Raw genomic sequence first — 14,352 nt, forward strand, 5'->3', positions numbered from 1 at the left:
TTTAGTAATGAACAGCCTTGTGTTTTGCAACATAAAATTGACTGAGAAACTTTGAGATAACTTGTCAAAGCTCAGCGTAAAAATCATGGCCCTCGTATTTCCTAGGAACTATTGCTTTCCAAAACATATACTTTTGAGTTGTGCTATACAATGGCTAGTAAGTCCTTCAGCCAACTAATGAGGAAGAAAGATTCACTGGAGAAGAGCCTAATGCTGGGAACGATTGAGTGCAAAAGAAGAAGGGGACAGCAGAGAATGAGGTGGCTGGATGGAGTCACTGAAGCAGCAGGGGTGACCTTAAATGGACTCCAGAGGATGGTAGAGGACAGGAAGGCCTGGAGGAATGTTGTCCATGGGGTCACAGTGGGTCGGACAACAACATCCAATGGCGTTTCACAGGGACTTTGATTAGTGCATCCTTGTGTGGGAGACATGGACATTAGCACAATGGGTTTGAAGATTTTGGGGAAGGAGACATAAGCTCCAAATGTGACTCAGACATCAGCACTTTTGAAACCAATAGGACCCGTCCAGCCGCCACTGAAATGGGTATTAGTTGTCATGGGGGAAGCTCCATCTTCTTCCCCCTCATCTTCCTTGTGTGCAAACAGAAGCAGATCCCAGTGAATGAGGGAGGAGGAAGTTTAATGAGTTTTTCTCCCTAAGGTCAGCCTTGCAGATTTCTCCGAAGGTCACATTTACATAATGTACATTTTAGTGAGATCCTGGACTTATTTTCAACTTGGAAATCCCTAAACCAATTGATAGTTCAAAGATTTTTTTTTTTTTGAAAATTACATCTCCCTGCCTTAGAAGTGTTTAGACCAGTGTTTCTCAACCTTGGCAACTTGAAGATGTCCGGACTTCAACTCCCAGAATTCCCCAGCCAGCATTCGCTGGCTGGGGAATTCTGGGACTTGAAGTCCAGACATCTTCAAGTTGCCAAGGTTGAGAAACACTGGTTTAGACCAATTCAGGAATCTAGTAATGGGAAGCACTCGATAGGTGGACAAAAATGCCAGATCCAGGCTAAACATCTGGCTGAAAGTACAACCAACTGTAAAATATTATTATTTTGTATTTTCTTCTAATATTTGCTAGGAAAATTGCATGTAGACTTGAGAAAAATTGGTGACGTTACTTGCTTATTTATTAAACTCATATGCTACCTATCTCGTCTAGAGAGACTCTAGGTGGCTTACAAGCATATACCAATGCGTTAATTGTTACTCTGACGAGCGTAAGTGCCTTTCTTTGTGCTGCAGTGGTACCATCAGCCCCTGGATGTGTTGTTGCGACAAGAAACACAAAAACCTCTGTTATTGTGAACTGGGACAAGCCAAAACATGAAGAAGATCTGATCGGCTATTACGTTGATTACTCTGTAGTAGGATCAAATCATTGGGAAGCCTGCAACCATAAGCCAATCAAGTATAACAGGTAAAGGCGATATATGTGTTTAACAACATTCCTTGACCTTCCGCATATGCCTGTATATATATTTTGGTTAGTCCTTTCTACAAGCATAGCTGGTGGGGAATTCCTGGAGTTGAAGTCCACAGAGTTGCCAAGGTTGGACACCTCTCTTCTAGGATGAGGGTAATCCATCGATTTAAAGGGTCCATCATTGGAGCAACCACGAGACTCTGAATTAATAGGTAAAGAAATAGAACAGGAAAGAACATTGCAGGAGGGCTGCGTAGGAAAGTGACTGGCTGCTAGTGGGAGGGAGTTGCCAGCCTTGCAGCCAATCAGAGGTGGGCCTCTTACTGAAATGGAATGACCTGCTAGGGATCATCTACATCAGGAATGTCAAACTCATGGTGCCATGTTGTTGTCACGTGACATACCAAGACTCCCCCCCCCTTTGCTAAACCGGGGTGGGCGTGGCCAGTGCATGATGAACTCCCCGCAGAGATCCGGACCCTCACCTCTCTCCAGGCCTTCCGGAAAGCCGTCAAAACCTGGCTGTGCTGGCAGGCCTGGGGTTGATGAGTTCCCCTCCCCTCTCGACTGGTATGGCTGTGTGATTTTCGTGTATTTTAATTATGTGTACTGTTGTTTATGTTCCCTTCCCCCCCCTGAGTTGTTCGCCGCCCTGAGTCCCTCCCGGAGAAGGGAGGCATACAAATAAACCAAATACAATACAATACAATACAATACAATACAATGATGCATCTGGCCCCTGAGTTTGACACCCCTGATCTATGCTAAAGGGCTGAAGACAGCTCAGGTGAGAAAACAGTAAATTACATTGAATTAAAACTGGAAAACAAAGGCATTTGCAATGGTGTAGGAGAGGCAGAGTATCCTTGCAAAGCGGTGAGTGAATTGCCCATATCCACAACACAAAACTGTGGGTCTGTCTTCTGTCCCAAAGCAAAAAATAAATCTTCTCTGAAAAAACCAAGTACAGTTCCTCTAACCGTCCCTTGTCTGTGTAAGCAGGAACCTGATCAACAGTCAAAAATCAGAGTGTAAGAATCCCAATGGGCACATCAGAACGGACAACCTGTTCAGGATTAGAGTTAGCACGGGCAAGTTTCTAGATTCATAGTTTTTCACCTCACGGCTGTTTTGCGCAGATCAATTGTTTGTTGCTTGCACAGGGGAAGCCTTTCCACTTTGTAACAGTCCAAGCAGATGCCTTTAAAATTAAGCAGCCAAAGCAGCTCACTTCCCTGTTCCTTCAGGTTCACCATGCACGGCCTGACCACAGGAGAGAGATACGTCTTCCGCGTGAAAGCAGCAAACGCGGTGGGGATGAGTGAAAATTCGCAGGAGTCTGACGCCATCACAGTACAGGCGGCCCTCAGTAAGTGGGAATCGGTCAAGGATACGCTCTGAAAGGTTAAGGAGGAGTCTGATCCATTAGAAGCCATTTCTCCATAGTAACACCCGTAGTAACCTCAGCCAGTAGCAGCAGCCACCATGGGTAGTAGACTGACTTACTTATTTATTTAGTGACCATTTGAAGTTACAACAGCATTGAGAAGAGTGATTTATGCCCATTTTTCACACTTACGACCATCACAGCATCCTCATGGTCATATGATCAAAATTTCGGGTGCTTGGCAACTGAAATGTATTTATGACGGCTGCCGAGTCCCGGGGGATATGGGAATCATCTTTCATGAACTTCCTACGGTTTCCGACAAGTAAAGTTTATGTGGGAAACCAGATTTTCTTAACAACAATATAGTTCCGTTAACAATAGCAATGATTAACTTAATAAATGTGACAGAAAGGTTGTGGAATGGGACAAAAAATCATTTAGCAACTGCCTTGCTTAGCAACAGAAATTTTGGGCTCAATTGTGATCATAAGACGAGGACTACCTGTACTCTTAAAATGTAAACTTTTCCCATCTTGATATCACCATGCATTGCCAACATGGGGACTTTTCAAATAATTGTAAACTTCCACGTGATAAGCCATTGTTACTAGTGGTGCAGGGGTGGGTTTCAACCGGTTCACGGCGGTCCCCGCGAACCGGTTGGTCAGCAAACCCGGAAGTAAGTAACTTCCGGGAACGGCGAAGGGCCCGCCCGCCTGCCCACGCTCCTTACCCGGTTTTGACGAGTTCTGTGCTTCCACGCATGCGCAGAATGCATACAGCGCCTGCGCGATCCTCCAGGAGCAGCTGGAGCATCGCACAGACGCTAGTACGCATGCGTGCACTGCCCGCGTGCACGAGGACGCCACCGGCCCTGTTCCAACCGAACCGGTTGGAACGGGGTGAGAAACCCACCCCTGTAGTGGTGGGATGCTGCCAGTTTAACAACTGGTTCAGTGAACCGGCACTTTGCGCGTCCATGGGTATGTGCCTAAAGCGTTGGTGCACAGCACTGAAAATGGAGCATTTAGAAGCTCAGCTGCTTACCTTCCAAGTCAGCAACGGTAAGTAGAACAGAGAGGGGGGGAAAATCAGCTGTGCCGTGCGATTGAGATGAGCTAGAAAGCAGGAAATGAAGGACAGGATAGGGCGGGGGGGGGGCAACTGATGATCGGAGCTACCGTTTTTCCCAAACTGGTCTGAACTGGCTGAATACCACCTCTGATTGTTACATGAAAGTGCGGGTACCTGCTATGGAGAAAGGACTTGGCTTAGAAAAGGAGAAGAATACCAAAGAAGAATATGTAAATTGAAGTTGGAGAAAACAGCCTTATTTTGGTATCTACGACTTTGGGGTGAATTATTTTGGCAAACAAAGTCATAGTCACAGAAGGAAGAAAATATTGTTCGGAGAAAGGCAGAAGTAATGTTTTGGTTAAGTTTTCTTAACTCCTAATATACTTAGATTTAAAAATGCTGTTCTGTATATTTACTATGGACAATCCCCATTGATTATCAAGGGTCCTACCTCGTACAAAACATGCATTGTAAATAATTTTTTTTCTTAGACAAGTCAATCCATAAATTCATCATAATGTAATCGAAGTATAAAAGAAAGCAGTGTGATGTTATCGCTTTGTATGTGAACTATTTAGAAGTTTGCTTCACTTTTATAGCTTGCCCGTCCTATCCTTATGGAATCACCCTTCTCAACTGCGATGGCCAATCCATGACCATTGGCTGGAAGCTCCCAAGATACAGTGGTGGATCAAATATTCTGGGTTATTACATAGACAAACGGGAGGCAGAACACCACAACTGGCATGAAGTCAACTCTTCTCTGGTTAAAGAAAGAATTTATAAGGTCTGTATTGTTGCATACTCTAAATACGTGCAGCCAATATTGTTTGATTCATTCCCAATTGCTTGAATATTGCCAATTTCATATCAGCTGCGATGAACTGATCCAGACCAGATTCCATTATATAGACTAAGCAGCAGAGGTGGTAGACAGCCAGTTCTGACAGGTTCCGGAGAACTGGTAGCGGAAAGTTTGAGAGTGGGGAGGGAATGGGGATTTTGCAGTATCCTTCCCCTGCCACACCCACAAAGCCATGCTCACAGAACCGATAGTGAACATTTTTGAATCCCACCACTGCTAAGCAGTATCTTATTTTGGTGTATCTTTCACACTATTCTTTTAAAAAACATATTTAACAATATTATTTTTCTTTTTTAAAGTACAAATCCAATATAAACTATATTGATGAGTATACCATACACATAGAAATAATATTACTACAATGATGGCTGTTCATCTGCATACAAACACACACACTTATTATAAGGAAAAACTGAAATGTTCAACACATTTCTTTGCTTATTGATTTGTCTGATTCTATTCTATTCTATTCTATTTTTCTATTTTCTATTTTCTATTATTTTCTATTATTTTCTATTATTTTCTATTATTTTCTATTATTTTCTATTATTTTCTATTATTTTCTATTATTTTCTATTATTTTCTATTTTCTATTTTCTATTTTCTATTTTCTATTTTCTATTTTCTATTATTTTCTATTTTCTATTCTCTATTATTTTCTATTTTCTATTATTTTCTATTTTCTATTCCTGTTCTTTCACTCAATGGTATAAGTTCCTTTTGCAAATAATGAATTGCTACTGGTTTGATCTGAACAAAGTGGACACTTTGCTTGTGGGAAAATGCAAGGAAGAGAAATAAAAAACCATATAGAAAGTTAACATAATGCCATTTAATTCCTGCCTGATTTGAAACTAAATGATAATTATAGGTCCTATATCAAATACCCAGATTATCAAAATTGTCTCTCGTATATCAACCTTCCAAATTGGCAACCTCTCATTGAAAGCTTGGGTCATCTCAGTGTAATATACTGTAAAGCAATTTTAGGTGACCATCTATAAATGCTCATGATGCCAAAAGCTACCTGACCCATTAAGGCAGGAGCCCCCAACCTCCAGTCCATCGACTGGCAGCAGGTTGTGGACCATGCAAACGAATAAAGCACATGAAAGCAGACTCTCTTGGGGAGAAAAACCTCTCTCCATGGAACTGGTCCCTGGTCCCTGAAAGGTGGGGGCCACTGCACCACAGCTCGCTTTTCCATTATTACTTTTGAGTTGCAACCAATCTTCCCTTTTAGGATTTGTAATCATTTTTATTTTCTCTTTTTTAAAAAAAATCTTGTTTATTTAGCTGTGCAGGAGTTAAGTCCAAGTGAAATCAGAAGTTCTTAATTGGTTTGCTCTTATTATGAGATCGGATGGTTATTACCTACATTAATTTTGGATTTTTTCTTTGTAACGCTAACGCTTTGGTAAAGGTAGAGGATTTGCAAAAAAATGCATACTATGAATTCAAAATTGCTGCTGCAAATATTACTGGCGTAGGGAAATCTTCTGACTCCAGCGAGCTTTTCAAATGTGAGGCTTGGAACATGCCAGAACCAGGTAAGTAAATGGGATATGAAAATAATTACCATCTTTAAAATCGATTAGTGTTCAAACGTGTTTGTATCTTAGTAATAATCTAACGTGTTTTGTTTCTTAACCATGCTTCCTATGTGTTCCATAGCTGGACAGGTTTTCAGGATTCTGAAACTTAGCAGCCAGGGGAAGATACATCTGGTTTAGCATCTGTAGAACCAAGGAAGTTTTGAGGAGCAGCCTTTATGTTCCAGACAGAGGTGCCTTGGGGTAGGAATGGGGAATTAAGAAGTTAAGATGGCAGCTATGGCTGCAGAATTGAAACTTTGCCTCTTTTTTACATGTATCACATACATTAAGAAGGGCCAGGAGTTCTTCCACAGCAGTGGCGGATTAAGGCTCACTGGTGCGCTAAGCACTGACAAATCTTGGTGCCCCCCCTCCTTTGTACATACTGTGGAAATCTTCACTGTTTTTTTTCTTTCTTTCTCAACTTTGTGGTGGCCCCTTTGGGCCTGGTGCCCTAAGCCAGTGGTCCCCAACCCCCGGTCCGCGGACCGGTGCCGGGCCGTGGAGTACCTGGCACCGGGCCGCGCAGCGGCTGGGGCCATGATCGCTGCAGCGGCCAGGGGCCATGATCGCTGCAGCGGCCGGGGGACATGATCGCTGCAGCGCAAAGGCTCCTGGGCCATGCACAAAAGCTCCTGGGCCGTGCGCAAAGGCTCCAGGGAAGAGAGCCCCGCGCTGGTACGCACGTGATATATAAACAATCAATGTGTCGTCGCGAACAACGCCTCCCCACTCCTGCGCACGCTCAGTGGGCCACGGTAAAATTATCAAAGGCTGACTGGTCCGCGGCGATAAAAAGGTTGGGGACCACTGCCCTAAGCGCCTGCTTAGTCTGCTTAACGGTTAATACACCATTGATCCACAGGGTCACAGCTGTGTTCCTGAGTTTTTTAACCTCCCACCCACAAATGCCCCTGGTTCCAAGTTTGCTTTGGACTGACTCAAAATCAACCTTCCTTCCTTCCTTCCTTCCTTCCTCCGCCTCTGATTTCATCCTTCCTTCCTTTTATTTCACCCTTCCTCCCTTCCTCCCTCCCTCCTCTGATTTCACCTTTTCTTCCTTCCTCCTCCTCTGATTTTACCCTTCCTTCCTTCCTTACGTCCTTCCTTCCTTCCTTCCTTCCTTCCTTCCTTCTCCTCCTCTGATTTCACCTTTCCTTCCTTCTTCCTCCTCTGATTTCATCCTTCCTTCTATTTCACCCTTCCTTCCTTCCTTCCTCCCTCCCTCCCTCCTCTATTACACCTTTCCTTCCTTCCTTCCTTCTTCCTCCTCTGATTTTACCTTTCCTTCCTTCCTTCCTTCCTTCCTTCCTTCCTTCCTTCCTTCCTTCCTCCCTCCTCCTCTGATTTCACCCTTCCTTCCTTCCTTCCTTCCTTCGTTCCTTCCTTCTTCCTCCTCTGATTTCATCTTTCCTTCCTTTCCTTTCCTTTCCTTTCCTTTCCTTTCCTTTCCTTCCTTCCTTCCTTCCTTCCTTCCTTCCTTCCTTCTTTCCCCTCTGATTTCACCTTTCCTTCCTTTCCTTCTGCTTCCTTCCTTCCTTCCTTCCTTCCTTCCTTCCTTCTTTCCCCTCTGATTTCACCTTTCCTTCCTTTCCTTCTGCTTCCTTCCTTCCTTCCTTCCTTCCTTCCTTCCTTCTTCCTCCTCTGATTTTACCTTTCCTTCCTTCCTTCCTTCCTTCCTTCCTTCCTTCCTTCCTCCTCCTCTGATTTCACCCTTCCTTCCTTCCTTCCTTCCTTCCTTCCTTCCTTCCTTCCTTCCTTCCTTCCTTCTTTCTTCCTCCTCCTCTGATTTCATCTTCCCTTCCTTCCTCCTCCTCTGATTTCACATTTCCTTCCTTTCCTTTCCTTTCCTTTCCTTCCTTCCTTCCTTCCTTCCTTCCTTCCTTCCTTCCTTCCTTCCTTCCTTCCTTCTTCCTCCTCCTCTGATTTCATCTTTCCTTCCTTTCCTTTCCTTCCTTCCTTCCTTCCTTCCTTCTTCCTCCTCCTCTGATTTCATCTTTCCTTCCTTTCCTTTCCTTCCTTCCTTCCTTCCTTCCTTCCTTCCTTCCTTCCTTCCTTCTTTCCCCTCTGATTTCACCTTTCCTTCCTTTCCTTCTGCTTCCTTCCTTCCTTCCTTCCTTCCTTCCTTCCTTCTTCCTCCTCCTCTGATTTCATCTTCCCTTCCTTCCTCCTCCTCTGATTTCACCTTTCCTTCCTTTCCTTCCTTCCTTCCTTCCTTCCTTCCTTCCTTCCTTCCTTCCTTCCTTCCTTCCTTCCTTCCTTCCTTCTTTCCCCTCTTGATTTCACCTTTCCTTCCTTTCCTTCTGCTTCCTTCCTTCCTTCCTTCCTTCCTTCCTTCCTTCCTTTCTTCCTTCTTTTCCATTTCTCTATCTTTATTCTCCCTTTGCCTTCCCAAGCTCAGTGAGCCAGTTCTTGAAACCCCAAAGCATACACTTGGCTTTCAAGGATGAGGAACAGGAGGAGGCAAAGAAGAAAAGTTTGTTTCAAGGTTCAAAACACCAAAGGAACATACAGTTTTTGAAGAGAAAAATTCTCCTCAGTTCCTGCTTTGTTTTAAAAGGCTGGCGGTAAAATTTAGATAATTTCCAAGTTTAACCCAAGTTAACTTTGGATGGCTTGTTTGTCTCTATAATTAAGCAAAGTACACATCAATTTATGCTTAATGTTTGCTTGTTTTGTTTGGGGGAAATATGCCTTCAGGCTCAAGTTTTTGATCCAAAACGAATGAAGCTGCCAAGAAAACAACAATTCTCATGCTGATAGGGAAGGAACGGTTGTTTACCTCCCAGAATCCTTTCTCTCACCTTCTACTATAGATTATTGCCTTTGTACATGTTTGCAAGGCGTCTGTTGAATTTCAAGCAGTCCCTTTGTCTACAACGGATGCATCTGGAACAGAGAAAACGTTTGGTTTATATACAGCCTGCTTTGTCCTGCCTTATTTGAATAAACGGGATTGAATAATGAAATAGGGAGATTGGCACAAATCTGTTCTTGTTCTTTTAATAGGAGGCTATTTTAATGCTGAGATATAAATATTAATATGGAGAGCTGGCTGCAGTGGCATTACTCGGTTTGCAACCAGAGAGACTCAAAAGGTGGTGCCAGGTTCTTCCTTCCTTTGAAGGCCCCCTCCCTCTGTCAGTGGCCCTTTCTGCCAATCAGCCTTGCATGGGGTGTGCCAACAACATTGTTCTTCCACCTTGGCAGGGACTCAACTCACAGTGCAGAAGTTCCACCTAGCAATTTGTGAAGTTGGCATTCCAAGGCTTTGGAAACAGGAAAGTTTCCCATTTGCTGCGACTCTGATTTTATATTGTCTACCTGAGCTGGAGTTTTTCAGCTGGATTGAATAGGCAACCCTGTCAATGTCTTCATAGTCATGCGCCTTCCTTCCTTCCTTCCTTCCTTCCTTCCTTCCTTCCTTCCTTCCTTCCTTCCTTCCTTCCTTCCTTCCTTCCTGTCATTCACTCCCTCCCTGTCACTTCTTTCTTTCTTTCTTTCTTTCTTTCTTCCTTCCTTCTTTCCCTCTTTCTTTCTTTTCCTTCCTTCCTGTCATTCACTTCCTCCCTCTCTCTTCTTTCTTTTCCTTCCTTCCTTCCTGTCATTCACTCCCTCCCTCTCTCTTCTTTCTTTCTTTCTTTCTTTCTTTCTTCTTTCCCTCTTTCTTTCTTTCTTTCTTTCCTTCCTTCCTGTCATTCCTTCCTCTCCTCTCTCTTCTTCTTGTCATTCACTTCCTCCCTCTCTCTTCTTTCTTTTCCTTCCTTCCTTCTTTCCTTCCTTCTTTCCCTCCCTCCCTCTTCTTTCCTTCCTTCCTTCCTTCCTTCCTTCCTTCCTTCCTTCCTTCCTTCCTTCCTTCAGAGAATAAGAGAGTAACAGAGTTGGAAGGTTTCTTGGAGGTCTTCTAGTTCAACTCCCTGCTCAAGCAGGAAATCCTGAAACATTTCAGACAAATGGCTGTTCAATCTCTTCTAATCCTAACATCTCCACATGGAAATGATTTGAAAAATGCTGGAATAGCTGTACTATTCCTTTTGTAGCTTACAACAAGACCACCTTTAGCTGTCTGTACTATTAACCCAAGATACAATCTAATTATGACATAAAACAAACAAAGATTATGTAGTTGTGGAAATAATGATGGGTGGTGAAAGACCATTTCTGCAAAATTTATGTATAAGATCTAAAAGACCATACAATGCTCCATAAAATTCATATATCTTCTTTTTGGAGAAAAGAAGCCTTGGTGGTTTTTTTAAAAATGGTGTCCTAATATGTAAAGTACTCTCTTCTTAGATCAGGGCATTATAACAGTTAATTAACGTGAATTATTTAATTGATATTAAAGTGAAGTTAAGCATTAGCCATTTGTCCAAAGTAAGGAACTGCTTCTATGATTTGATGGGAGATTTAGATCTAGATCTTCCATTAAGAAACTCCACATTTGCAGACCAAAATTGTGTTTGGATTAAAAATGGGTCAGTATATGCTTTTGATCTCCCAAACTGAAATTGCAATAAAAAGAAGATCATATATCCTACGTACCAGTGGTGGGTTGCAGGCGGTACGCCCCTGTACGGGGGCCTGCCTGGAGCACCAGATACTGTTCCAGTACAGTGCTCCGGAGGACCCACCTGCCAGCCCGAGCTCCTTACCAGTCTTTAAGTCTTCGTGGCTTCCGCGCATGCACAAGGCACATACAGTGCCTGCATTGACATAAAACAAACAACGATTATGTAGTTGTGGAAATAATGATGCGTGGTGAAAGACCATTTCTGCAAAATTTATGTATAAGATCTAAAAGACCATACAATGCTCCATAAAATTCATATATCTTCTTTTTGGAGAAAAGAAGCCTTGGTGGTTTTTATTTTTTAATGGTGTCCTAATATGTAAATTACTCTCTTCTTAGATCAGGGCATTATAACAGTTAATTAACGTGAATTATTTAATTGATATTAAAGTGAAGTTAAGCATTAGCCATTTGTCCAAAGTAAAGAACTCCTTCTATGATTTGATGGGAGATTTAGATCTAGATGTTCCATTAAGAAACTCCACATTTGCATACCAAAATTGTGTTTGGATTAAAAATGGGTCAATATATGCTTTTGATCTCCCAAACTGAAATTGTAATAAAAAGAAGATCATATATCCTATGTACCAGTGGTGGGTTGCAGGCGGTACGCCCCTGTACGGGGGCCTGCCTGGAGCACCAGATACTGTTCCAGTACAGTGCTCCGGAGGACCCACCTGCCAGCCCGAGCTCCTTACCAGTCTTTTAAGTCTGCGTGATGCTCCGCTGAGTAGCTGGAACATCGCGGAGGTGCTAAGATGAATGCGTGTGCTGCGTGCCCCCATGTGGACGCTGCTGGGCGGAACCCACCACTGCTATGTACCCTCTACAATATTAAAGCCACATGAACAGATTTCATGCATATTTTAATTTGAATCTACTGATTGGTGCCTAGTGAAAAAGTCTCAAGTTAAGAGTAAATAATTTTTAATGCACTGGAGGTTTTCAGAACACCATTCTTTTATGCAAAGATCCGTTTTATCATTTCAGCCACATTGTGGAGGGTGGTAGGTATGACACATTTTTGTGGCTTGGATTGCTAAACCAAAGGTTGGCATTCAGATGCTCAGAGGCACCGTTTTCCTGCAGACAAATTTCCTTTGCTAGCTAGCAGATTTTTGCTTCTAGTTAGCTTAAAACATTTTTTTAAAAAAATAGAATAAGATGCACTATCCTTTATCTGTTTAGGTCCTCCCTATGATCTTACATTTTGTGAGATTAGAAACACCTCCCTTGTAATGCTCTGGAAAGCTCCTATTTATATTGGGAATAGTCCTGTTACTGGATATTTTGTTGACTACAAAGAGGAAGAAGAGGAAAATTGGACCACATTCAATGAGAAACCAACGCCGCACCATTACTTAAAGGTACAAAAACGTTCTGTTGGCTATATTTTTTGGTTTAATTTTTTTTAATTTCACCAGAAACAAGTATATTGTCAACAATTTGCTTCTTTTGGTTGGGTTAGTTTGAGCTCCGGGTTTTAGTAATTATGATGTAAACAACAGATTTCCTGACATTTCACCAAAGTTATGCTTAGTATCTTCAGAAACAAGAAGGTCTGCTATGATCCCAGGCAGTTGAACAGTCCTGTCTTTGTAACCAGGTGTCCTAACTTTGATTGGTCTTCTCTGAGCTACTTTCCAATTGGCGCAGATTGGTGAAGGCTCATCAATGATAAGCCGAGGTGGCACAGTGGTTAAATGCAGCACTGCAGGCTACTTCAGCTGACTGCAGTTCTGCAGTCCGGCTGTTCTAATCTCACCGGCTGAAGGTTGACTCAGCCTTCCATCCTTCCGAGGTGGGTGAAATGAGGACCCAGATTGTTGGGGGCGATATGCTGACTCTGTAAACCGCTTAGAGAGGGCTGAAAGCCCTATGAAGCGGTATATAAGTCTAACTGCTATTGCTATCTCTTCTCTATTGATTCTTTCTTTGTCCCTAATCCTGATTGGTCACTTTGATAGTCTTGGTTCCTGACTGGTACTTTGCTCATGATGACTTCTGATTGGTCATGCTGATTCCCGATTTTTTTCCTTTGTACATGCTGGGTTTTTATCGGTTAATCTGAGCAGCCGTGTCCTTAATGAGTCCTTGTCCAGGCAGGTTTCTAATTGGTGTAGCACAGGAGCCCCCCAACCCCCAGTCTGTGGCCTGGTGCCAGGCTGAAGCTCAATTTGGAATTGGGCCATGGAAGTGGTGGGGCAGTGTGTGTGCGTGCATGCCTGCAACGTGGCACGCATGTGTGTTCGTGAAATCATCCCCTTTCCCCCTGTCACTGCCACCAGCCCTGCCTCCACCAGTCTGCCAAGCCAGAAAGGTTGGATGGAGGCCGCTGTATAACAGATCATCTTATGGAAGAGGCCAGACACAGTTCCTAGCGAAACATCAGGACATCTGCAGTCCAGAACATGGTCACCAAACCTTTGAAACTCAATGCTGTCTAACAGATACAGCCCATGAAAGCCAATGTCAACGGACTTTTTTATTTGTTACTTTTTAAACAATAAATTTACCTGCCAGATATTCATTATTTCCCCTTCATTACTATGGCTCTCCTAACCCTTTGTTAATCAGCATTGTGTTTGCTTTTTCTTGCTACAATTTCTTTTTTTACGTGCAAGACAAAGGAAGGGAAGATTTTGGATTTCCAAGGTTGCAAAAATGCATTTGATGGGGGCCCCAAACCAAGAAAGACATGTGGTGGTTGTTCCAAGCAGATTCCTTTACTGTCCCACACCTATAGACAGAATCTTGCCAAAATGAACACCATCTATCTGCATCTACTGGATATACTCTGAGAATTATTAGGGAGGGGCTGTCTTCACCCTCTTTCTCTCACATAAAACATATGGACATCTTACTTCCCTCCCTCCTGGGAATCTACTACATTCCCTTACAGCAGTGTTTCCCAATCTTGGCAACTTGAAGATATCTAGACTTCAATTCCCAGAATTCCCCAGCCAGCGGGGAATTCTGGGAGTTGAAGTCTGGACATCTTCAAGTTGCCAAGATTGGGAAACACTGCCTTAGAGTAAAAGAGGAAACTCTCCCACTATCTCTTAAGTTTCATCGACTACATACGTGTCCTATTAAATCTTCCTTGTGTATCTTCTTTCAGATAACAGAGTTACATGAAGGCAAATGCTACTTGTTTCGAGTTCGCCCAGTGAACAATGCTGGCATAGGGAAGCCGTCGGATATTTCCGAAGCTGTCCTTGTACAGGCGAAGCCGGGTAAGAAATAGGATCTTTTTTTTCCTGAAATGTAGAGCTCTCACTGTCGGATTTGTTTTCTCCTAAAGCAGAGTTTTAAAAATCTTTCATTCTTTTCCAGCCATTTAAAGTTTGCAAACTTTGGTAGGTTGATATCAAAATTGATCAGACCCACATTCTCACCCAGAGGT

The 14,352-nt window shown here is 43.0% G+C and overlaps 1 protein-coding gene across 1 annotated transcript in view; it reads left to right on the top strand.

Annotated features, from left to right (window-relative positions):
- The window catches only part of MYOM2 (myomesin 2), an 80,436-nt gene that overhangs the window by 33,557 nt on the left and 32,527 nt on the right, over nt 1-14,352 (top strand). Inside the window, exons 15-20 of the mRNA XM_032215146.1 lie at nt 1,266-1,440; nt 2,694-2,815; nt 4,513-4,700; nt 6,202-6,328; nt 12,135-12,313; nt 14,068-14,182. Coding sequence (XP_032071037.1) covers nt 1,266-1,440; nt 2,694-2,815; nt 4,513-4,700; nt 6,202-6,328; nt 12,135-12,313; nt 14,068-14,182 — 906 coding nt within the window. The remainder of the gene's footprint in view (nt 1-1,265; nt 1,441-2,693; nt 2,816-4,512; nt 4,701-6,201; nt 6,329-12,134; nt 12,314-14,067; nt 14,183-14,352) is intronic.

Source organism: Thamnophis elegans, chromosome 4 (genome assembly GCF_009769535.1).
Source record: "Thamnophis elegans isolate rThaEle1 chromosome 4, rThaEle1.pri, whole genome shotgun sequence".
NCBI lineage: Eukaryota > Metazoa > Chordata > Lepidosauria > Squamata > Colubridae > Thamnophis > Thamnophis elegans.